Here is a 23,430-nt window from a genome sequence, read left to right as displayed (position 1 = left end):
CTGGCAAAGTGTTCTAGGTAAAAATTTAACTTGTCAACATTCCTTTGGTGGGATCTCACATATTTGGTATATAGGAGTTAACTAGTATGTCAGAAAGTGTGTATCAAGTCGGCCTGGATAAACCTCTAGTTTTAAATATCTGAGCAAGGGAACTATTTTATTTTGGCAAAAATGAAAACTTACTGATTAAACCAGTAGTTTCCAACCAGGGGCAGTTTTGCCTCCAGAGGACATTTGGCACCATCAAAACCCATTTCTGATTGGTACCACCGGTTAGGAGGGTGCTCCTGGCATCTAGTGGGTAGAGGTCAGGAATGGTGCTAAACATCTTGCAAAGCACAGGACAGCCTCCACAACAAAGAATTATCTGGTTCACGTGTCAGTAGTGCTGAGATTGAGAACTGTTGGGTTAAACTGACAGGTAAACTTCAACTCAGTGCTTTCGAATTCAGTGTTTTCCCTTGTAGACTAACAGTCTTGATTCGTTTCTTTATTTTTAATTAACTCATTCAATAAATATATATATTGCACCTACAATGTTCCTAGCACTGGGGATACAGCTGTGAACAAGTACCCCAGAAGGCACTGTGGAGGGCATTGGGGGACTGTCAATTGATGACAAGGGCACTGTTGGCATCAATGTCCAGAGACTGGGATGACAGCTTCCCAATGAAGGGTTGTTCCACACAAATGCTGCAGCACCCTCTGAGAATGCTGAGCATGGCCAGGTTGCTGCCAGTGGAGAGCTTCCATTTGTATAGCAGATACAGACAAGTATTGCAGGAATGAGAGAGAAGAAGTGAAGAAATGAAGAGGGAGGGAGGGAGGGAGGGAGGGAAGGAGGAAGGAAGGAAGGAAGGAGGGATTTCTAGTAGTGGTAAACACTCTCTAGAAAATGGAGCGGGATTAAGAGATGAAATATGGTTGGCAGTGGCAGAGGGGAGAAGAAGTACACAGCCATGTGCACATGGTGTGCGGTGGGGCAGTGCCTTTCCAGGTTTGGGGGTGGTTCGAGAAGGCCTCCCTGGTGAGGTGACAAGAATGGAAGTCTGAATCATGAGATGCAGACTGCAGTCACCATGCAAAGCTATATAGGAAGAACATTCTAGGCAGTGGGAACTAACGCCTCCAGGAACCTAGAATGAGATTCGTTATCCATGTGTCCATGTTCCACGTGGGTGCTGTGAGACCTGAATGAGTCTCTTGGGTTTTGGGGGTAGTTACCAGGATCTACAACCAGAGCTGATAAGCAGGTGGGTAGCTGACCCAGGGAAAAGTGGGAAACCCAAGGCACATCTTTGCTCTGAATGTCAGCTATGAGGTGGGACTTTTTGTGTGTTTGTTTGACATTTTTATTAAGCTAACAAATGAATACTATGCAGGGACAGAAGCAGGTCTAAGCCAGTAGGACTGACAACAGCAAACTTTATAGTTAGTGAGGTTAGTGAGGTAGCTATAGGTCACGCTTTTTTAAAAGTCTGCAGCAGAGTTTGAGAGTGAGAGCTGGACATTAGAGCAGCTGCTCTGCATACCACAGAGTAGCCAGTGACAAGGGCATGTTGAGGATTATTGCCCCAGGAATAAAAATAGCCCAGGGTTTTGAGAAACTGGATCCTCTGTGCTCACTCTCCAGGACACTTGCGCCCAAGAGTTACTGTCCCTTTCTAAACTCCTCAAAAGCCCCAGCATGCCCTCCACTCAAAAATGAGCAGCAGAATTTTGGGGCGACACATCCTCATACCTGCTTGTGTGTTCTAAATCGGCAAGTTAAGCCACTTCTTTTAGAGGTCATGATGGGATGTGAACATTAAAGACAATGCGAGCTGAGTATTTATGAGTGAGCGCAGGCCATCCCCTTCCCCAGGCCTCGCCTCTGTGCCTTCCTTTTCACAGGTGTAAGTGGAGGTTGTTTGGTGCTGAGGTTGGATTTCTAACAACCTCATTTTTTAAAGGTGGACATGTATTTTACCATGAGAGAAAAGGAAAGGAATTAACCAATACTGGAATATGTCTCATACCCAGATTCAGTCTTGCTTTTGGGGAAGCCTCTGATTCCCGTTAAGAGAAATAAGTAAGTTTTTATGTATATAAAGTTTTTTTGTAAACACTTACATATGGGTGGGCAATAATCATTAGCTGCTAAATTATTGTCGCTCTCTTCATTAGGAATTACCATATGTTACGCCCATTACTGCTCACTAGTCAGTGCTGTTTCCTGTTTTATGTTATTTTTTTCTGCAAACTTGCATATCGGAAGATTATATTAATAGTATCTTGACATGTTCTGTATTAAAACTTTGAAACTCACACTTTCACATACCTGTGCCTCAGAGCTGAGGTTCACAAACTGCAGCTCTAGGAAACCACTCATGTACTTTCTCTATGGATTTGTCTATTTTTGGACATTCCAGATAAATGGAATCATATAATATGTGCCCTTTTGTGACCAGCTTCCTTCACTTAATGTTTTTATGATCCATCCGCATTGTAGCCTGTATCAGTACTTCATTTTTAAATTGCCATATAATATTCCCTTGTGTGAATAGACAACATTTAGCATATCCATTCATAAGTTGATGGATGCTTTTTTAGCTGTTAGTAATGTTGATACAAGCATCGATGTACATGTTTTTTTGCAGACCTATGTTTTTATATTCTCTTGGGTACACACCTAAAAGAATTGTTGGGTCATATGGTAACTCTACGTTTGGTATTTTGAAGAACTGCAAGACTGTTTTCCAAAGCGCCTGCACCGTTTTACAACACCACCAGCAATGTATGAGCATTCCAATTTTTCTGCATCCTTTCTAATACTTACCATCTGTCTTTTTCTATGTTAGCCATCCTAGTGGGTGTGAAGTGATTTCCACTTCCCTAATGACCGAGCATCTTTTCATGTGTTGCTTACCATGTGTATATTTTCTTTAGAGAAAGGTCTATTCAGATCCTTTGCCCTTATTTAAATTAAATTAGATTGTCTTCATATTGTTGAGCTGTAAGAGTTGTTCATATATTCTGGGTATAAATACCTTGTCAGGCCGGGTGTGGTGGCTCACACCTGTAATCCCAGTGCTTTGGGAGGCTGAGTCAGGTGGATTGCTTGAACCTAGGAGTTCAAGACCAGCCTGGGCAACATGGTGAAACACCACCTCTACAAAAAAATACAAAAATTAGCTGGGCAGCCTGGCAGCCACCTGTAGTCGCAGTTACTCAGGAAGCTAAAGTGGGAGGATAGCTTGAGCCAGGAAGGTTGAGGCAGCAGTGAGCTGAGATCATGCCATTGTACTTCAGCCCTGGGTGACAGAGTGACACCCTGTCTCAAAACAAAAAAGAAAAAGCAAAAAATCTTGTGAGCTCTCCAGTGCCTGTTTTTGTAGGTGAAGTGGTATTGAAATGCAACCATGCCCATATTGTCTGTGAATACCTTCTTGCTAAAATGGCAGAGCTGAGTAGACGGAGGGGTAGAGACCATGGAAACTACAAAGCCAAAAATATCCTCTACCTGCTCCTTTACAGAAAAAGCCTGCCAAACTCAACTTCACGTGAAAATATGTCACACTGTCTACTTAAAAGAACAACAAAAAAGGCTGATTTGTGCACTCACCTTTTTCAACATGTTTCTATACAAATGAAGTAGATATTTAAATCAGAGGTTATGTAAGTGGATGCTGAAGACAGAGCTTCGTGTATCAGAGGTTGTCCATTGGTTGTGCCTAATGTTTTTGTCTATGTGGTTACACAGAAATTCCAATCAAAGATCCTAAGCTTTCTAAAAATACATGTTTTCATTATAAGTCAAGACAGTGATTTAGTTAATCTTCACTCTAGCTTATAAATCTCTAAACAGTGCAATCAGCATAATGCTTGGTAGAACATTGAAAATGCCCTCACATGCTTTGGTGGAAAACAGTTTATGGGATTTTTTTTTTTCCCAACATGGCTCATGAGAGATTTTGGGATTTATTTAACCGCCTTTATCCAAGCAAATCTCCTAGTGACCCTGTTGGGATTTTGATCTCAGTTAAGACTAGAATGTATATGACTCATGCTAAGTAAAGGGCCCACAGAGGATAGACAAGCTGCCATGAATTTCCCTCGCCTGGGAAGACAGGGACGGGCATGAGCAGAATCTGCAGCAGAAGAGTCCAAGCTTGTCCAACTTGTGGCCCACGGGCTGTGCAGCTTCAAATGTAGCTCAGCACAAATTCGTAAACTTTCTTAAAACATTATGAGTTTTTATTTGTGTGTGTGTGTGTGTGTGTTTTAGCTCATCAGCTATCATTAGTGTTAGTGTATTTTATGTGCGGCACAGGTGGAGAACCCTGGGGCCCTCCAACATTTACAAGTCAGGAAGATGAGTGAATCAGCAAATGAGACCTAGGAGGGTTGGACAGTGAGGTCAGCTGAGAACCAAGTAAAGGGAGACTTCAAGGAGAAAGTGATCAACGTGGTGAAGAAGACAATTCTTCTTCTTCCAGTGTGGCCCACGGAAGCCAAAAGATTGGACACCCCTGGCTAAACCCTTTGACTTGACTGAAAGTCCAGTACATGGACTTTCTTGCCTGAGGAAAATGCTTTGATCAGTCTCTGGTGGGAAAGGGACAGTGCTGATCAAAGGCTTTTTATTCCCAATGTCTCCCAAAGTTTGCACTTACCAACAACTCCTGGATTCTCTTCTGGGTGAGAAGATCTGCATGAAGTTAGGATAAATGCCTGAATGTCATTCTCACCTCGAGGCCAAAATACACGGTTATACGTGACACAGCTCAGGCAGATGGTAGTAGGTAATTGTCTTTCAAAATAAAATTTCAGAATGAAAACATGGTGTATGGTCATAGTATATGCTTTACTATTCTTCCACCAACTTTCAGATTTTATGTGATATAGTCAGGTTTTTACGTGAAAAGTATTTTGTTACATTATTTTATTTGTGTGATGCATTACTCATTCTTTTATGCTGTATGCTCCTCTCCCTTGCTGTTTCCCATTTTCTCTGGAACCCACTCCACAAGGAAATATTCCTCATGAAGGTCACCAGTAATTTCAGTAACTTCCATTGTTCTTTTGTCTTAGCCTATTAGCAGTGCTTCACCATGTTGATCACTTTCTCCTTGAAGTCTTCCTTTACTTGGTTCTTAGCTGACCTCACTGTCTAACCCTCCTAGGTCTCGTTTGCTGATTCACTCATCTCCCTGACTAGTAAATGTTGGAGGGCCCCAGGGTTTTCTCCACCTGTGCTCCTATTTACTTTCAAGGCTTTGAACACTATTCATAAACTGGTGATTCCCAAGCTAGACTTCTCTTACTTGACCACACTTGCTTATTCATTGTCTTTACTCTTTCACTAATAGGTCTATCAAATTCAATAGATTCCAGGCTGAAGTCCTGATTGCATTCACACCCTCCCCCTCCACCTTTTCTCCATATCCCTGATAATTTAAAATCCAACTCAATAATTCTCATTATCTAATTAGTCCAAAAACTTTGGAGTCATTCATTTCTTTTTTTAAAAATGCATGTCATCATGGATAATATTGAATGTACTCAAAAGTAGACAGAAAAAAATATAATGAAATTCCACATGTCTTGTGCCCAATCCCAGTAGCCATCAACCCTTGGCCACTGTGTCCTTCAATTTGCCAATCCACAACCACCCCTCCCATGTTATTTTAAATCAAATCTTAGTCATTACATCGTTTCATTCATAAATATGTCAGCCTACATCTTTAAAAGATAAGGACTTCTTTGTATTTTAATATAGCAATACAATTACTGTACCTAAAAATAATAATTCCTAAATCTGTTACTTAGTCAGAATATAAATTCTAGTTGTCTCAAAAATGCTATTTACTTTTTACAATTTGTTTGAATCAGGATCTTCTTCCTCTTCTTCTTTTTCTCTTCTTCCTCTTCCTCTTCTCCCTCCGTCTCCCCCTCCCTGTCTCCTCCTCCTCCTCCTCCGTCATCGTCCTTTTTTTTTTTTTTTTTTAAGAGATGGGGTCACGCATTTTTCCCCAGACTGGTCTTGAACTCCTGGGCTCGAGTGATCCTCCTGCCTCAGCCTCTTGAGCAGCTGGAACTACATGCATGCGCCCCTGTGCCTGGCTTTGAATCAGGATCTCGAAGTCATTTTTGACTCTTTCGTTTTCCTCCTGCCTACAACCAATCTGCCTATAAATCCTGTTATTTCTTTCAGTTATGTACAGAATCTGACCACTTTTCAGCACTTCCACTGCTCCCTCAGTGGGCCGCTCCACTTTCATCTCTGCCATGGATTGTTGTAGATGCAGCAGTTTCTACCGCTTCCCCTGTCTTCTCCCAACCTTCGCCCCTTCGTTTTATTCTTCATAGGAGCCACAGAAATCATGTTAAACATAAGTAATATCACATCACTCTTCTATCCAAAACTCTCTGTTGACTTCCTAATTTACTCAGAGTTAAAAACCAAAATTCTCACAGAGGTCCAGGTATTAGCTATCTTATGCCGAAGCTTAATGCCTTAAAGCTATAGACCTTGTAGCTACCAACATTTACTATTGTACAGCATCTGTGAGTCAGGACTCTGGGTGCAGCTAAGCTGAGTCCTCTGGCTCAGGATCTTCCATGAGGCTGAAATGAAAGTGTTGTTGAGGGTTGCAGACTCATCTGAAGGCTCAACAGAGGAAATGCTTTCACCGTCACTCACTCATGAGATCATTAGCAGGATTCAGTTAGCTCCTCATGGTTTGTTGGGCAGAGAGACTCAGTTCCTCACTCATTGTTGGTCAGAGACCTCTCTTACCTCCTTGCCACATAGGCTTCTCCATAGGGTAGCTCATAGTGAGCTAGTTCACTTTGAACAGGACAAGCAAGAGAGAGCGAGCAAGATAGAAGCCAGAGTTTTTTGTAACTTAATCTTGGAATGGATATCTTATAACTTTTCCCATATTCTGTTTGAAGCAAGTCACTAGGTCCAGCCCACAGTCAAGGAGAGGGCATGAGTACCAGGAGGCAGCAATCATTGAGAGTTATCCTAAAAGCACCTGCCACAACCTGTAAGTCCTACATGATTTGACCCCTATTACTCTCTAACCTCAACTCCTTCTACTTCCCCTTTACCCACTCAACCACAGCCACACTGCCTCCTTGTTCTTCAGTCACACCAACCTTGCTGCTACCTCAGGGCCTTTGCACCTGCCATGCCTTTTCCATGGGACATTTTTCCTTCGGATACCTTCACCACTGGATCCATCATTTCCTTCAGGTCTCTGCTCAAGTATTTTCTCAGCAGGGACCTTCCTGATCACCACCTGTAAAAATAAAAACTCTTCCTCCTCCATATCCCCAGTGTTTTCTCCTCCTCACATCTGCTTGTTCACCACCTGATATGATTTGTATTTCTTTATCTTCTCCCTCTGCTAGATGTTAAGTTTCATGGGACAGACATTTTATATTTCTTGTTCACTCCTTTATCCTTAATACTTGGAAAAGGAGAACATCCTACTATATGCTACATTGTAGACAGTCTTCATCTTTTAATGAATGAAGACAGTGGGGTCTCAATGGGAGGTATTGTAGAAGTTAAATGTCCTCAGATACACTACATACAGGAAAGGGTGATTTCTCTCTGATTTTTTTTTAAACTCAGTGTCTCAGTGGAAGGCATATCAGCATAGGATGGGCAGTGCAGACTATTGCTCTCGTCCTTGACACCCCACTCATCTGTTTCAAGGTCACACCTCTGCTCTGTTTTGTTTTGTTTTGTTTTGAGACAGGATCTCACTTAGTCACTCAGACTGGAGTGCAGTGACTGGAGTGAATCACCGCAGCCTTAATCTCCGGAACTCAAGCAATCCTCCCTCCTCAGGCTCCCATGTAGCTGGGATCATAGGCATGCACCACCATATCTGATTGATTTTTGCATTTTTTGTAGAAACCGGTGTTTTACCATGTTGCCAAGGCTGCACCTCTGCTTTAGATAGTAGATATTCCTCCTGGAGACTTAGCTATCCTTGAGCAGAATTCCTAATTTCTGGGGCCCTCATAACTTTTCTCGTCATCTGTGCATTAATTTGTATTTCAATGGGAAATACTTAATGGCTAACATCTTAATCTAGACTCTGAATTTCTCATTTTTCTCAAATACTTTCAAGAGAGTGTGACCGAGTTTCTTCCCCTCTCATTCGGAGACTCTCTTTTCCAGCCCAGCAGAGCCATAGATGATGAAAGGGTTCTTATTTCCCCATTTTGCCTTGGCTCCTTCAGCCTGTCCTTCTGGTTTTGGTGGGACCAGAGCTCTGGCAGTGTCTTGCTGCTTGGTGGTTGGGTTTCTTTTCCCTGCCATGCTTTAAGGTAAGTGTTGGCAGTGCCAGGAAAGGATCCTAACTCTGAATTCTTCGAACCTGTCAGGTCCTGAGAAGTGCTTGGGTGTTGGCCTTGGGAAGCCTTGCATCCAGATTCCCACTCCACCATTTACTAGTGGTGTGACGTTAAGCAAATAACCTAAGCCGTCTGTGTCTTCGTATGTAATGTGGCAGTACAATACCCACATGTTTTGGTTACTGTAAGGCTTAGAGAAAATTAAGTATTATGCTTGGAAAATACCTGGCATGAAATTGAGTGCTCAGTAAATGCTGATAATGGTGCCGTAATTGTCATTATCCAAATACTTAGTGTAATAATGTCGTAGTTTTGATATTGTGGTTCACCACAAAATGAACAAAGAATGGTGAGGATCAGGTTGTGTTATCTATGCTAACCCCATCTCCTGCAACTGCATTTATAAGCTTGCAATTAATACTGTGCATGAATTTTGTAATGTTGCTTTCCTTTCCATGCTTCTATTTCCTCTGTAAAATAAGGACATGGAACAATATCAGAGTAGCAAATAGGTTTAATCTCTTATGTCAACTCCAGTTGATCAGTAGTGGGTACCTGGAAAGCATATTAAAAAAAAAATTCTGTGGCCTTGTCTGGGCTCAGCAGATAACTTTGTCATAATCTATTAGCAATGTCTGCAATGGATAGAAAGGCTGGTGGCAACTATTCTGAAATTCTCCAGACCTGGACTAAATGCTCTCTAAGACCCTTCTCAGATCCCCAGTCGTCTGATTCATTATCAAGGTCTTCTTGATGGGCCTTTGTAGTTGGCTGACATCCTATCCTGTCCACCCAAATGAATATTCAGTGTCATTGGAGTAAAACGTAGATACAAGTAGTTCAGTTAAGAATCTGAAAGGGATTATATATCAGTAAAAACAAATAAAAATTTTAAAAAAAGAATCTGAAATGGAAGTGGTTGATTAGGCAGCTGCTTCTCTGAATGGAGTAGGGGTTTCTTTGAGACTGCATTGCAATTTGAGTCTAAAAAATAAAGCATTTTAATCGAAAGAGCAAACAGAATGGTTCCCTAAAGTCATGCATGCAAATCATAGCTCAGCGATGCCAGGTGGAGTTGGAATATCATTTTGTGTAGGTTTCTGTCAATAGCATTTAGCAATGGATACACGGATGGGTTTTCCCAAACTGGAAACAGTCATTTCCTGACCTGTAATAGAAAGCTATAGGTTTCTAACAGCTGTTGGATAATTATGTGAATGTATGCTACAGATAGATGATTTTAGAAATTGATTTAACCCCTTCCTTTGATATTTAGGATCTAAGATAAAGGTATCTTGTTTCAGGGGTACTTAGTTAACTCAAGCAAGGAGATTCAATTTGCACGAACCTTCAGGAAGAAATCTGTGTGTGCATCACTTTTTAGCCTTGCTATCTTTGTAAGGAAAAATGAAACCCTTAGTAATCCACTGGCATTTTATAATCTTAAGCAAAAGATTCTACCTGTAGGGTCAGGGATGTTTGCCTTATTTGTAAAAGCTTTTCAGATATAGAGTTGATTCTAGGTCTTCTTTCTCCAAAATTTCTATGTCAGAGTACATTTTTCATGCCCCCTTTTATTATGCCTCACTACAGACAGCGACAATATCTGTTTGTGAGTTCATGATCCCTGGCAAGGCAAAAATCACCCATCTGGAGTCATACTGTTCTACTAAATATGATGAAAGAACTATATTTTTAGTTTTCTCAGAAACAATCAACACTAAACGTGATTTTTGTCCATAGTGTGCCCTCAGCCAGGCTCTATGACAGAAGGACATTTTTATAAGGGAATCTATGAATATGACAGCAGCAATAAACAGCTGAAAATAATCTATGAGGCGTTTGCAAATTACCCCTCACGAGCTGTAGTGGTTGTGAAAGATAATTTGTGGTTCTCACAGAATACCCTGCAAATTGGGTCTTTCATCTGCAATGTTTTTCACAGTTAAAACATTTCATTTCTCATATTAACAAATGATAACTCTGCATTTGTTAATCTAAACAATTTGATTTGTATTTTTTTCTGTGCTGAGAAGCTGTTGACATTTCAGGGTAAGTAATTATTTTCATTGCCAACTGCTGTTTGTGGTGACTGTAGGCAAAAGATAGAAATCTGAATGTAAGTATGCATCATTTTAATCATTTTCCTTAAAGACTGCCCATAAAGCAGGAAGTCTGTTTGCCTGAGTTATCATCTGTACTTAGAAATCTAAAAGGATATGAGTGTTGACAAGCAAGGATTCTAGTCACGTTCAGGGTTTTCTGTGGTGGATCAGAAACTCCCTCATGTAATCTCTGTGGGTAGGGGGACTGGATTGACCTCCACTATCACCAAACCTCTGGCAGGGCCCAGTGCACCTGCAGACTGAAATCACTGCAGTAAAAGGAAGCATGCGTTATTGGCCTTAGTAGCTCTCAGCTAATGTAGTATCTCTTCAAGTGGCTCATGGGTGTCAGGATTACACAAGAATGCCTTGCACCATGCCTGGTACACGGTACACAGTGTGAGCTCTGGAAACATCTGGTGAAACTGGGATGATGTATAAAAACATATAAAATTCCTTTCTCACACTGCCTTCTTGGCCAACCATCCTCAGTCCAGAGCCATGGAAAGAAAGGTTTTTTTTTTTTCACTTGGAAAGTAGTCACTACATCCATAAAGAAGGATGTTGAGCCATGTCCACTGAGTTACCCATGGAGAGGAGGTGCCAGGGCCTGGGACAGAGCTGATGGATCAGCAGGCTTTCCTTGGGGTCTTTCTTTGATCTACAATCTAAGGTATTTCAGTTTCTTTTGATATTCAGAAAAAAAAATTACCATCAAAATTTAAACTTCGTCCCCTAGAAAAATCATCTAGCAAAATTGCTGCTCTAGAAAGGTGGTCCATCTTTAGCCTGGGGTGTGTGGGGCCCACACTAGCTATGAAGCACCATGGTAGGTATAGATTGTCTCTGTGATTATTAGAGGTGCGTCAGTGTGAGACCTGCACAGTAGAATGTGGTAGGTTCACCCATTTCCCTGCATCTGTCCCATTATGATAGATGTGATAGATACATGTGAACCTTCCATTCACATTTCAGTTAGAGAATGGACTACTGATTTAGGATCAAAACCAATCATTACGTGGCCTTACGGAGTGAATGTAGAGCCAGTACCCTGAATGGCAAATGTGTTTTATCCTTTGAACCAACTCCAGTTGATTAGTTCTGGTTGCCTGCAGTACTGTTTTAAGAAGGCATCTGTGAGGCTGGGCAGGAGGAGTGCTGGGATTGATTAGCAATGTCTGTCATGGCCTCTGGAGGAAAAACGGGCCCTATATTTACCATTCTCTGCTTTTAACATGTCCATAACTCCTCTGTCCTCTCTTCTTGTGTAAAATGATTTTAATACTAACAGGTGCCTGTGAGCATCATGAGAGAGAACAGGTAGATTCCACTTTAAGAAAACCTAGCATGAAAAAATGCAAATTTACAAAATGGATAAATCTGGAGCCAATTATTTCTATTACAGAAAGATTCCATGAAAGGTTCCTTTAAATAGCCAGCTCCCCTACTGCATTAAAATGATGATTCAATTTACAAAAATTCACTTTGCATGCAACTCTTCAAGATCATGTCTGTGGAGTAAAGACAGCCACACTTGATTTTTTAAAATCATGGCCTAAATAACATTGAAGATAGCTGCTGCCACCTATCTGGAGTCTCTTGGTAATTCCCACTCTCTGCAGTCTTCCTTCTTACTCCTATCCCAGCGTGGGGAGTAGACAATCTGGGTGGTGGACAACAGCTGCTGGCTTCCACCCTGACACGGCTGCATTTCATTAGTGGGTAAACTGATTGCTCTGAGTATGTTTATATGTGGGTGTGGTTGTACAACTCTGTGCACTCCGTGTGCTATGTATGCAGATACAGATACACAAAAGTCATTATCTTGCTCTCAGCCCAACCTAAATTCATTCCTGCTGTAAGAGTTCTAAATGGAAGGTTCCAATCCCTTGGTGGATATGGCCTTTTGGTAATATCTGCTCCAAATTCTGGCTCCCCATCCTCTTTGTGTTTGTTTATATGTTATTTACCCTTGCATTAGAAAAATTCCCGAGACTTGGGGCCTGAGTCCTATTATCCGGACATGGAATCTTCCTCTTCCTCTGAGGCCTACAAAGCCCTAAACGATTTTCTGATTTAGAAAATGAAATAGACTTTGACTCTTGGGGCAAGCTATGAAATTCCCAACCAACGGACGCTCCCATTAAATATATAACATATACAACATCTGAAAGTATCACTGATCTAGCATGAATTTGAATTATAGAGGCATTCAATGCCCCTTGGGTAAGATCAGCAGCCTCTTCCCAGGCACTCAAAATCAGGCAGTTTTCCAGTGGACCATAAAGCTCCCAGGAATGCTGACTGGCATGTGTGTTTGAATTTCTGTTGCTCTGTAAAAGGAACTTAATCCACAGAAGAGTACCTGGAAGAGATGGCATCTTCCCTTTCTCTGTGTGTTTTACCCCCACATAGAATCATCATAATAACTTCTCAGGCCCAGAGCACAAGTATCATCTCTATTTTTGCCTATGGTATTTTTTAAATCACAACAGAAATTCTTCCCCAGAAATACTTTTTATAGAGACATCTTTTTTTTTTTTTCTTTTGGCAAAAGCAAAATGAGACTAACAGTAAACACATCAGCCCTACTCAGACACTATCTTCTGGCCTGCAGTGACCAATCCTGTTTGAGACAAAAACTCTCAGGCTGGTGAGCTGTCAAGTCGCTCTTTTTCTTCCACCTTCCCAGGATCATTGGTTTGCACCAAGGGTCCCCCATGGTACTGGGCTGTGATTGCCGCATAGGTGCAGCCATAGATGGCAGCTGCCAACATCATGAGACACACAATCCCACACACAACCCCAGTGATGATGACGGTGGCAATAGCATGACGCAGGTTGGCAGGCCTTGGCTTGGGTTTGAGCTCGCACTCCAAGAGGTCTCGCTCCCCTGAGTTGTGGTTCTCAGGAGGCCTCAGGACCACACTGTGGGTAGAGCCGGGCCGCTGAGGCTGCGAGGACTCTGGATCAGGAGCAGCAAGAGGGCAGGGCTGGTACAGCTCATGAGGGATCCTAAGGAGGTCCTTTCCCTTCCAGGTGTCTGGTGATCCACAGATGACACCATCTGTTATTCCCCCTTTAAAAGAGAAAAGCAAAGGACAATAACAGAGCCTTGATACAACAGAGTTCCAAAATCCTCTGCCTGCAAAAACTTAGGCAGATGGAATTTATGAAGTACCATTTTTTTTTTAATCCTGGAGTCAAAGAATTTAACAACCATATTTTATGATTTTAAGATTCCTAAATTGGCTAAATACTAAAAATGCCACACACTAAATTGGCAATTACTTATGACCAAGAATTCATTAGAAGCCCAGTAACCTTCATATTCTGCAAATGCTCAGAGAAAACAATGCAAAAGCTGACAAGAAGGCACGCTGGGGGCCAATGGTGAGCACGGCTGCCCACTGCATTCCTGCCACTCACGGCCCCAGTGAGCCCCGCAGACAAGAAATCTTTCGTGTACCAGATTCCTATTGAAAATCTAAGGAAAAAATAAAACAAATGTGCATTGTTGTGCTGTTAGGTGTTTATTACAAAGATCCTGTGTGTCTCAACACTGTTCAGTGATGCCAGATGGAGAGATGGAGTGGTCTTGGAGTGACCTGTGGATTTGACAATACTGGAAATTTAGTTCCTGGAATTAGGTATCATGAATGTGTCTCCTCAGGCCTCAGAACATTTACGGCTTTGAGTACTGAACTTTCTAATGGGTTATTAAACCCAGTTTCCATTCCCTGCAAGGTGATGGATATCCTCAGGTGTGTAGACTGCTGTTGGTCAGGGGGAATTTGGGTGGTCAGTCATTCTTTCCTCTGAGCACTGAGGTAGCAGACTGAAGTCTAGTCTAGTGTGACCGCTGATTTTCTCTTTGACTTTGGGAAAATGCACTTCGCTGACTAAATTTTCTGCCATGAAAACATCCTATTTGTATCCAACTTGATGGTTTACAAAGCACTGTTAGATAAGTCCTAATACTCCACTCTTGCAGGTAACTCTTGTCCATCCACTCACAGAGGTCATGAGTGGATGAAACAACACCCAAACCCAATTCTCCATGCTCCGTCCAAGTTTCTTCCACTGTACTCACTGCCTCACCACTTCCTCCTCTCAGGAGCGTTGTGAGGTCAGAGGAGTGGGCAGGATGGTCCTCGGCACTGTCTACTAGGAAGCCTTTGACTGGATAGAACTGCTGCATGACCTGTGCCTTGGTCCTTTCAGGCTGCCATAAGCACCTCCCCTAGGCCAGCTGAAAAGATTGGCACTGCCGTTAGCAAAGTTAGATTGGAGGTGATTCTTAGTACACACAGTAAGTGAAATATGAAATTATACCAGAAAGACATATGCAGAGGGCATCACTTCAACATTATTAGCACCCTCCATTGCATAGCACTTCAGAGTTCTAGGAATGCTTTCACATTTATTCTCTCTAAGCCTACAAGATAAGTTCTAAGTGGCTCTGTAAGTACATAGGGCCTATCTTGCAGTGCAAGGATTATCAGGTGACCCCAACATACCAGGGTGAGTGGCAGTGGCAAAATTCAACCCGTGTCCTTTTTGCTGCCACTGCTTAAAACTGAATCACCTACCACCAGAGTCTCTTGGATTCCTCCTGGCTTCTCTAGCAATACTCTGAGGAAACAGTGCCCACCCTTAAAGCAGAAAGATGAAAAGGGAATGTCTTCCTTTTTTGAGCCACTGATTTTCATGAGGCCAGAGGTTCAGAGTAGCTGCTCCAGATGAGTCCAAAGTGCCATCGAGATTAAGGATTCTTACCTCATGGACCATTTCATTCCTCTGCACCTGACCATAAGAGCCTCTTCCAGGAAGTTAGTTGCAAGACAAAGAGGTCAGAGAGACATAAATGAAGTGATGGGGCATTGAGAAATAGTCATGATATTTAATCCAGCCAGAGAGCATGGAGACTTCTATCAGGGGAAGCAAGGCCACCTGCCAGGGGGATGGACAGGTTCATCAGCTGACTTCCACCTTCACTGGGGTGGTTTACCCAATCACCCCAGACTTAAGAACTGTTTCTCTCTAATTCCAGACTTTCTGCTGTTCAGTATTAGGGTGGGAGCCACAGCCTCTGGACCCAGAGCCAAGGAAATACCCAGACTAGAGCCTGGGACATAGCTGGAAGGCAGGGGCTATGGCTGCCAAATGCTCTATGGTCTCCTGTGCAGGTGATTCTTAGCCAGGATGCAACTCCCACTCTCCACCATTTCATGGGCCGTGACCCCCTTGCCAAATCTGCTGATTACAGCCGGAGGCTCCCACATCCTTCTAGATGCATGTAACTGACAATGCAGGAAGCTCCAGCTTGCCAAGCGCTCATTGTTCTCTATCTGATCACTAGTAGCTCTTCACCTCTGTCTTGAGAGAAACTAGATTCAAATCTTGAGTCTGAACATTACTTAGCTGTGCAGCGCTGAAAAACTTCCTTGACCACATTGTGCCTCTGCTTGCTCATCTGGAGAGTGGGAGACGAGGATAATTAAAATTCACTTCCCAAGATTGCTCTGAGGACTCAGTTGGATAAAATATGTCAAGTATTTAGCATAATACCTAGCTCAGAATAAATGTTTAATGAAGCGAAGATGACTTGTTTACTAGTAAATGGAGAGGAATAGTAATCATACAATCTGTGTGCATATTTCTGTGGAGGAGATATTATTATGTATTCACCAAAGCACATCTTTTTGCTCTTAGGCCAGCAGAAAGACTAAATTTTCCCACTTTTTGTGGTCCATTTGGGGCCATCTGATTGAATTCTGGACAATAGAACCAATTAATGCCACCTCCAGGCCATAAAACCCCAGTGTAATCTGCAATGCATTTTGTTGCCACTTGGGGATGACCTTAGAGGCCACGTGATAAAGTTGGTGGCATCACAAGCTAGAGGGGGCGCTTATGTCCCTAAATGGCTGCATGGAATGCAGACCCTGCCCCCATTTCCCTTGAACTATGACATGAATGAGCAACAGATTTTGTTGCACATATAACTAAAGTCTGGGCTAGTCTGTTATGTCAATTAGCCTGCCCTGTCTAATACCTGTAGTGTTTGCATTTGTTTATATATCTTTTTTAAAAAGAAGATCTTGACTAATATCTGTTCCCTTATTTTGCCTGTATTCAATATGTCTATAATCCGACTGCCTCCCATGTTTGGCACGTATTTGGATTTTTCCTAGTTATGTTGAGACATCCAGGTCTTATTACCCCAAATCAATTTTTGCCTCTCTCCGAAGAAAAGCTGTGATCTGTGCTCCTGCAGCTCTGTTGTGAAGGAATGTTGAACCGCATCACAGAATCTGAGGACCGGAGTGAGCCATAGGAACTCCCTGGCTTAAAACTGTCAGTTTCCCTCTGGTGACACTGAGTGCTAGTGAAGTATCCTAATTTTCCCAAAAACCAACAGCAAGTTTGTGGCAGAGTAGGGCAGAATGCATCCCATCCCAGGTTGCTTCCAGTGCCCTAGTCCTGGGAACTTTTTTTTTTTTAAATCAAGAAATGTTCTTTGATGAAAACTATCTTTCTGTATTGGGCTGGCCTGTGCTTACGATTTAATCCAGAATACAATAGTTCAAGCCACTTTACCTGTAGATGTAAACAATTTTATTTGCAACCTCTTATAAGAAAGATGTTGCCATAGTATGTGGCTCCTTTTGCTGATTGGCTTAAATGCCGACTGGTTATTGATTATGTAGTTTGCTGTTACATTGTTGAGAAGGATTTATTCAATATCATACGTTTGAACCCATGTTGTATTCACCCTAACCTCATTCCTGCTGAGAACCGCTGCAACCATGCAGACACTGTTGATTCCCTAATTCATGTCTGTAGCTCCAACATCTCCCCGAGCTTCAGGCTTAAATATATAACCTCCAACTCAACCATTCCCCATGGATATGTACAGGACATCTCAAACTTCACATGCCCCAAGCTGAAGTCCTAATTGAACACCTCCCCAACACACTCACTCGCTCCCCAACACACTCACTCGCTCCCCCCAGTCTCCTCTTTGCCCCTTGTCAGCTGAAGGCATCACTTCAGGACAAATCAAAATAGACATTCCCATAATTATGGTCTTCTCTTAATTACCCACTCCAACCCGTTAGCAATGTCTGTCAGTTCAGTATTCCAAGTATCTCCCAGCATTGATCACGTCTCGCCACCCTGGTTTGGGCCACCATCGTCTTCGCTGGCTGACTGAAATCACCTTCTCCCTCATCTACCTGGTTCTTCTTCTGCAGCTTTCGATCAGTTCTCCCAAGAGTCTACAGAGTGACCTTTTACATTGTAATCAGATCATATTGTTCTGTTGACTAAAACTCTTCAAGAGCTTTCCATCTCACTTAAAGTCCAGGCATCTTGGACTTCTCTGCACACTTCTGCATGATCTGGCCCGCAAGTACTGGTGTTGTCTTGTCTGTGTCCACTCACTCCCTTCCTCTGCACTAGCCACTGTCTTGTCTCTCTTTTTGTCCCACAGCCAAGCCAAGTTTTCCCCCTCATCAAGCCCTTTGTGCTCACTATTCCTTCCCCCAATTATCTCATGGCTCATTCCTCCGCAGTCTTTGGGCTCTGCTCAGCCACGTCACCTCCTTGGAGACATCTTCCCATCCATCCTATCAAAAATGAGACACCCATTCTATCACTGTCCCCTTCCCCTGCCTCATTGTTTCTTAGCACTAATTACTATTCTAAACATGTATCTTCATTTATCATCTTATTTAACATCTGTTTCTACTACCAGAATGAAATCTCTATGATGGTTAGGCACTGCCATCTTCTCAGTGCCTGACATACAAAAGGCACTCAAATGTAGAAATGAATGAATCATGCTGAGAGCTAGGAGGAGAGAAGCACTGTGAAGTGGAGGAAAGAAAGTCGGGTCAAGACCCAAAAGCCGGGCATTCTGTTCTCAACTGGGCTTCTGCTCTGTGATCTTGGGCAAGTCACTGAACCTCTCTGGGACTCTGTTGCCTATTGACAACAAAGGTTGGCAAACTTTTCTGTAAAGAGCCAGATAGACAACACAGCCCCTGTCACAACTACTCTGCTTTTATAGTGCAAAGCAACCACTCACTTAGTATATAATGAATGGGCATGGCTGTGTTCCAATAAAACTTTATTTACAGAAACAGGAGATGGACTGTGGCCCTGGGGCTGTAGTTTGCTAACCCTGGGTGGTTTCCAGAGCCCCTCATCTTTAATAGTCTGAGATCTCTTGCTTTACTCCTGTCATCGTGTTAAAGAAATTGTGAGTAACTTTAGAGAGAGGCCCTGTTGCACCCAATTTCAGTGACAGTGGTGTTTGCTAAAGCAGAAAGGATAATTTTAGAGAATTACAGTTGTCAAATGGGTAGAAGCAGACAAAGAGAGAAAAATATCCCAGAGAGAGAGAGAACCATACCCATAATTGGAACACACTTGAAAATAAGAGTTTAGTGCTATTTGGGGTTGAGCAGTTATTCAGGTGGTGATTGAATGTCCTCCTTCTAACAGCATACCCCCAGATAAGTAACTTCATGTTGTATTATTTAAACAAGTGAAAGTTATCTCCATGTAACATATTTGTAGATTAATTTAGATCCTGAATTTAAACACCTTCTAATGACTCACTTGACTCTTTTGCCATACTGTGAAATGGCACCGATGTGTAAAAGCCCAAATCCACCCCTTACACACTCCTCCACATTCTTTCTAATGCAGAGAACAGATGAGATTCATCCTAGGCTGGTAACACACAGATGGGGGGGTTCCAAATAGACGTGACTCACCTTTATAGATAAATTTCTCCAACCAGAGTTTAAGGCCAAGCAAGTGGCAATTGCATTTCCAGAGGTTGTCCTTGAGAAATAAAAGCCTCACACTGGGCATGGATTCCAGGAGTGCTCGATCAAGCTGCTGAAGCTGGTTTTGTTGAACCGCAAGTATAGTTAGGTTCTCCCACGTCTCTCCCAGGGATGTGGGAAGGTGGCTTATGTTGTTTGATGACAAATCAAGCTCCCTCAGCTGAGGGAGGGAATGGAAAAGTCTGCTTTCCAGGGAAATAAGTGAATTCTGGGTTAGGTTTAAAACCTGCAAGTGCTGAAGCCCATGGAAAGCTCCAGGGGCCAGATCTGAAAGGGAATTGTTGGACAAATTTAAGGCCGTGAGCCATGGCACTGACCTAAATGCAAAAGCAGGAAGATGGTGTATCTGATTATCTTGTAAATGCAGTGTTCGAGTCTGACGAGGTAAATGGGAAGGAATTTCAGCCAGACCCTGCTGGCTGCAGTCTACAAAATTTGTAGATGAGTGACATCGGCACTTGTCTGGGCAGCCATATACCACCTGGAGCAGGACAATCACACTGGAAAACAGGAGCAGTTCACCTACAACAAACAGAAAGAAATTGGGATAGAAACCAGTTTGTGAGGTGTGGTATCAACACTTTTTCGCCTTTGAATTTACAGGTAATGTGCTTTCCAGCCAGGTCAGACCTTCTATAACCTGGAAGAGAGGTTCTGTCACTCACCATCTTTAGTAGAGCTGGGCTGGACAGAGTACATCCGCAGTGTCAGTAACTACTGCAATCTTTGTGCCAACTATTGTTGGAAGCCTTGAGAAAAGTACTCTCTCAGTGTCTCCTGATTCAGAAGATGGAAGACTTAGTGATATCAAATAGAAGAGTGAAAAAAATATTTGGGGGATATATGCCCTTTGTAGGTCACAGCAGAATTATGTGGGGCCAGATATGTAGAAGAGTGATAGAGGATTTCAGATATCCACATTTCTGTAAAGTAGGCGGCAGAACAGTGCTGTCTAATACAACGTTCTGTGATGATAGAAGTGTCCTGCATCTGCTCTCCAGTATGGGAGCCAATAGCCATGTGTGGCTATCCAGCTCTTGAGATGGCACTACTGCAACCAAGAGACTGAATTTTTATTTGTATTTCATTTTAACTATTTTAAACAAAAATAGCCACATGTGGCTAATGGTTACTGTATTGGATAAGGCAGATCTAAAACACTGCTACATATTGATATCTGTTTTTGCCGTTGTAATTCCATGAACAAGGACAGTGTCTGCTTCTTTTTTATTCAAGATTATAAAAATATAGAAAAGCATTAAGAGTAATTAATAAATACCCCTTTTCTATAATAGTTCTGCAAGTCATTCATGGGTTACCATACTTCCTTGATTCTTTTTCCTTTTAACTCAAAAGAGCAATGCATGACTTATGCAGTTGAACTTACTTTGATTGATGCCTAATTTCAATTTTCCAGCATAAGCCCCTTTCCTCATACCATTACTGATGTATCTCTCCAGACAGTTTAAAAACAATCGTTAGTAATGACAAAAATAGCAAATAACCATATAGCATGCAACTACCATTCTAAGTGCTTTATAAATATGTATATTAATTAATCCTCATAACCTTGTAAATATGGTTCCATTATTACCCCCTTTTGAAAGATGAGGAAGCTAGGCACAGAAAAGCTGAATCACTTGCCCATGTTCACACAGAGAATAAATATTATAGCAGAGCTGTGATAAGGACCAGGGCTGTCTTCCTCCCTCCAGAGTCTGTCAGAGTTCTTATCTGCCGTGTTCTACTGCCTGTCAAATACACACACACACACACACACACACACACACACTGTTTTGCATAACACTTTTTAAAAATCCAAATAAATGTAATCATCAACATGTCTCGGTCTGCAGTTTGCTCTGTTCACTCAAAACTGATCTATCCACATTGATACGTGGAAAGCTAATTCATTCCTTTTATCTGCTGTAGCATATTCCATGGTGAGACCATGCCACATTTAGTATTAATATTTACCCCCACTCTTATGAGGGGTAGTTGAGCTTTTTGCAGTTTTTTTCTTCATTCTAAATGATGCTGTAAAATAGCATCCTTGTTCAGACTGCCTTGGCTGTGCAGGAACTGGGAGAGGGTCTCTGGAATCCAAAGAAATCTTCTTGCAGGGCTCGGAGAGGAGGTTAAGTTCACATTTTCTTAGATACTGCTCTGTCATTCACCAAAGTAGCTATAACACTCCCTTCTGTTTTTTTTCTGAGACTTGAATTTGAAAATATGGCAAACATCTGTCAAGGGCATTTTATTATAAAGCGGTAGAGGAATTCGTTAGGCCACACAATAATATTCAAAACTCAAAATAGTTATCTACTCATAGTTGAAGCTCTTGAAGGGGGCTTTGTTTGCTCGCTTGCTTGCTTGCATGTTTGCTTGCTTGCTTGCTTTGGGCCTGAACTAGGGAAACACAGTGTGGCGGTCATGCATTGAGCCTTTTCCCCTTTCTTCCTTAAATTCTCTAGTGAGGCTAACAGTGCTCTAGGGCAATAGGGAAGATGTTTAGAGAGCCTTCTGAAAGAGATTCTTCTCTGTTTCATTTAGTTCAAGGGACGCAGAACATCACAGTCCCCTTCCCCTTTCCAGAATATCAAAGAGCAAAACCACTGTTTACCTTTCTATAATTTTGCAAATAATCTAAATGACTCCTTTCAAAGCCAAAACGTCTTCCCCTCAGTAATGAACGGACACCCCTCACTTTTAGCTGTAGGGCTCAGGTATTAATTAGTTGCAGGAAATTAATTCTTAAACCAGAGAATATGTTTGCCGCAGAATCCACTAATCTATTAATGAAAGGCTTGCCTCTCTGAGATTGTAGCCAATTTGTTCATTCTTTCTTTGGTTCCACTCTTCCCCTCAAAGGAATAATATATGAACTCCAACTCCAAGCACCATGTTTTCTATGAAATGGCCCGTGACATGCCAACTGCATATTCATGTCATGGCTGCATACATTTCTTTCCACCCTCTTCCTCTGCACCCAACATGCACAAACATAAATCCTCCCATGCAGAGACATTTTTCATATCTGTCCAGTCTTTTAAGACAGACGACTTGAAAATAGATTTCCCGTAGATACCTTTGTGAGGGGATCCCGTCTTTCTCCCAGACAAGAACTTTTCCAATGGGAATTGGTCAGGGCTCACCTTTCATGACTGAGTCTTCTCTGGCGTCCTTGCTGACCTCGTAGACCCCTTAATTAATGTGCAGAGCAACACACGAAGGGCATGGCAGACTTGGAGCCCAGCTTTACATTCAGTCTTTCTGAACCCTGCCTTTGCTTTCCTTCAATGCAGAAAACAGTTGTTGCTTTCAAAAGCCCACTTATTTAAGCAGCCCTTCCCCTTGTCTCCATCTGGCTGGGATCAGTTTCCATAAGAGGATCTTGGGATCATGCCCCTCTTCTTTCTTAAAATGTTGGCCTCCCCAGGATCATCCCTGCCTTTCCCATTCAGATGATGAGCCGCATAAAGAATGTTTGTCAAACCTTGGTGAACAGCTGTAGCATTCAAACATGACCCCAATGGCTTGGCCTTTTTGATTATTTAATCTGCTTGAAGTACAGGGCACCAAAATAAAACTGCCTTCTTAATCCGGCCGTGGCTTCTGAATTCTGTTGACTTATTAACCATGCTGGGTCACCCCTCATTGGGTTGGGGGAGCCGGACGGGACCCTCGACCTGGGGGTCAAGCAGCAGAGCCCTCAGAGTGTGTAATATGAGGACAAATTGGCCTGCTAGAGGCTGACACGGTTTGCACAGTGCACTTCTTTGGTCATCGAAGGCTTATTCAGCCAACATCTGTGGGGATTAGCTGTGTTGACAGGGTCTTGGTGCCCTGAAATTCATAGCCATGGTTTCCTTTAGTGGACATCACAACCTTCCTTCTGGTGCCACAAATACTTCTCAGCTGCTTGCTTGCTTGTTCGCTGCCCCCACAGCCCGCCCATTCCCCAGCCCCCCAGTTGAATTGACCTTTTGGTTAGTGTGACTTTAGAAATACTTCTTAATCTTTCTTCGTTTCCCTGATGCTGAGGTCCTGGCCCTGCCCTCATTTTTCACATATAAAACAATAAAGCCGCCCCTGTGAGCATC

General features: G+C 42.4%; 2 protein-coding genes across 2 annotated transcripts in view; one reads left to right on the top strand and one right to left on the bottom strand.

Moving 5' to 3' along the window:
* CACNA2D3 (calcium voltage-gated channel auxiliary subunit alpha2delta 3) overlaps positions 1 to 23,430 on the top strand; it is a 958,661-nt gene that overhangs the window by 783,669 nt on the left and 151,562 nt on the right. The gene's annotated exons all lie outside the window — the stretch shown is intronic.
* Positions 13,007 to 22,637, bottom strand: LRTM1 (leucine rich repeats and transmembrane domains 1). Its single transcript, XM_023189562.2, has 3 exons — positions 22,483 to 22,637; positions 19,253 to 19,849; positions 13,007 to 13,542 (listed from the first exon to the last, which is right to left on the bottom strand). Exons 1-3 carry the CDS (start codon positions 22,487 to 22,489, stop codon positions 13,109 to 13,111), a joined length of 1,038 nt encoding a protein of 345 aa, XP_023045330.1. The 5' UTR covers positions 22,490 to 22,637; the 3' UTR covers positions 13,007 to 13,108.

The sequence above is a fragment of the Piliocolobus tephrosceles genome, chromosome 2 (genome assembly GCF_002776525.5).
Source record: "Piliocolobus tephrosceles isolate RC106 chromosome 2, ASM277652v3, whole genome shotgun sequence".
NCBI classification, from domain to species: Eukaryota; Metazoa; Chordata; class Mammalia; order Primates; family Cercopithecidae; genus Piliocolobus; species Piliocolobus tephrosceles.
This window is presented reverse-complemented; position numbering and strand designations above follow the sequence as displayed.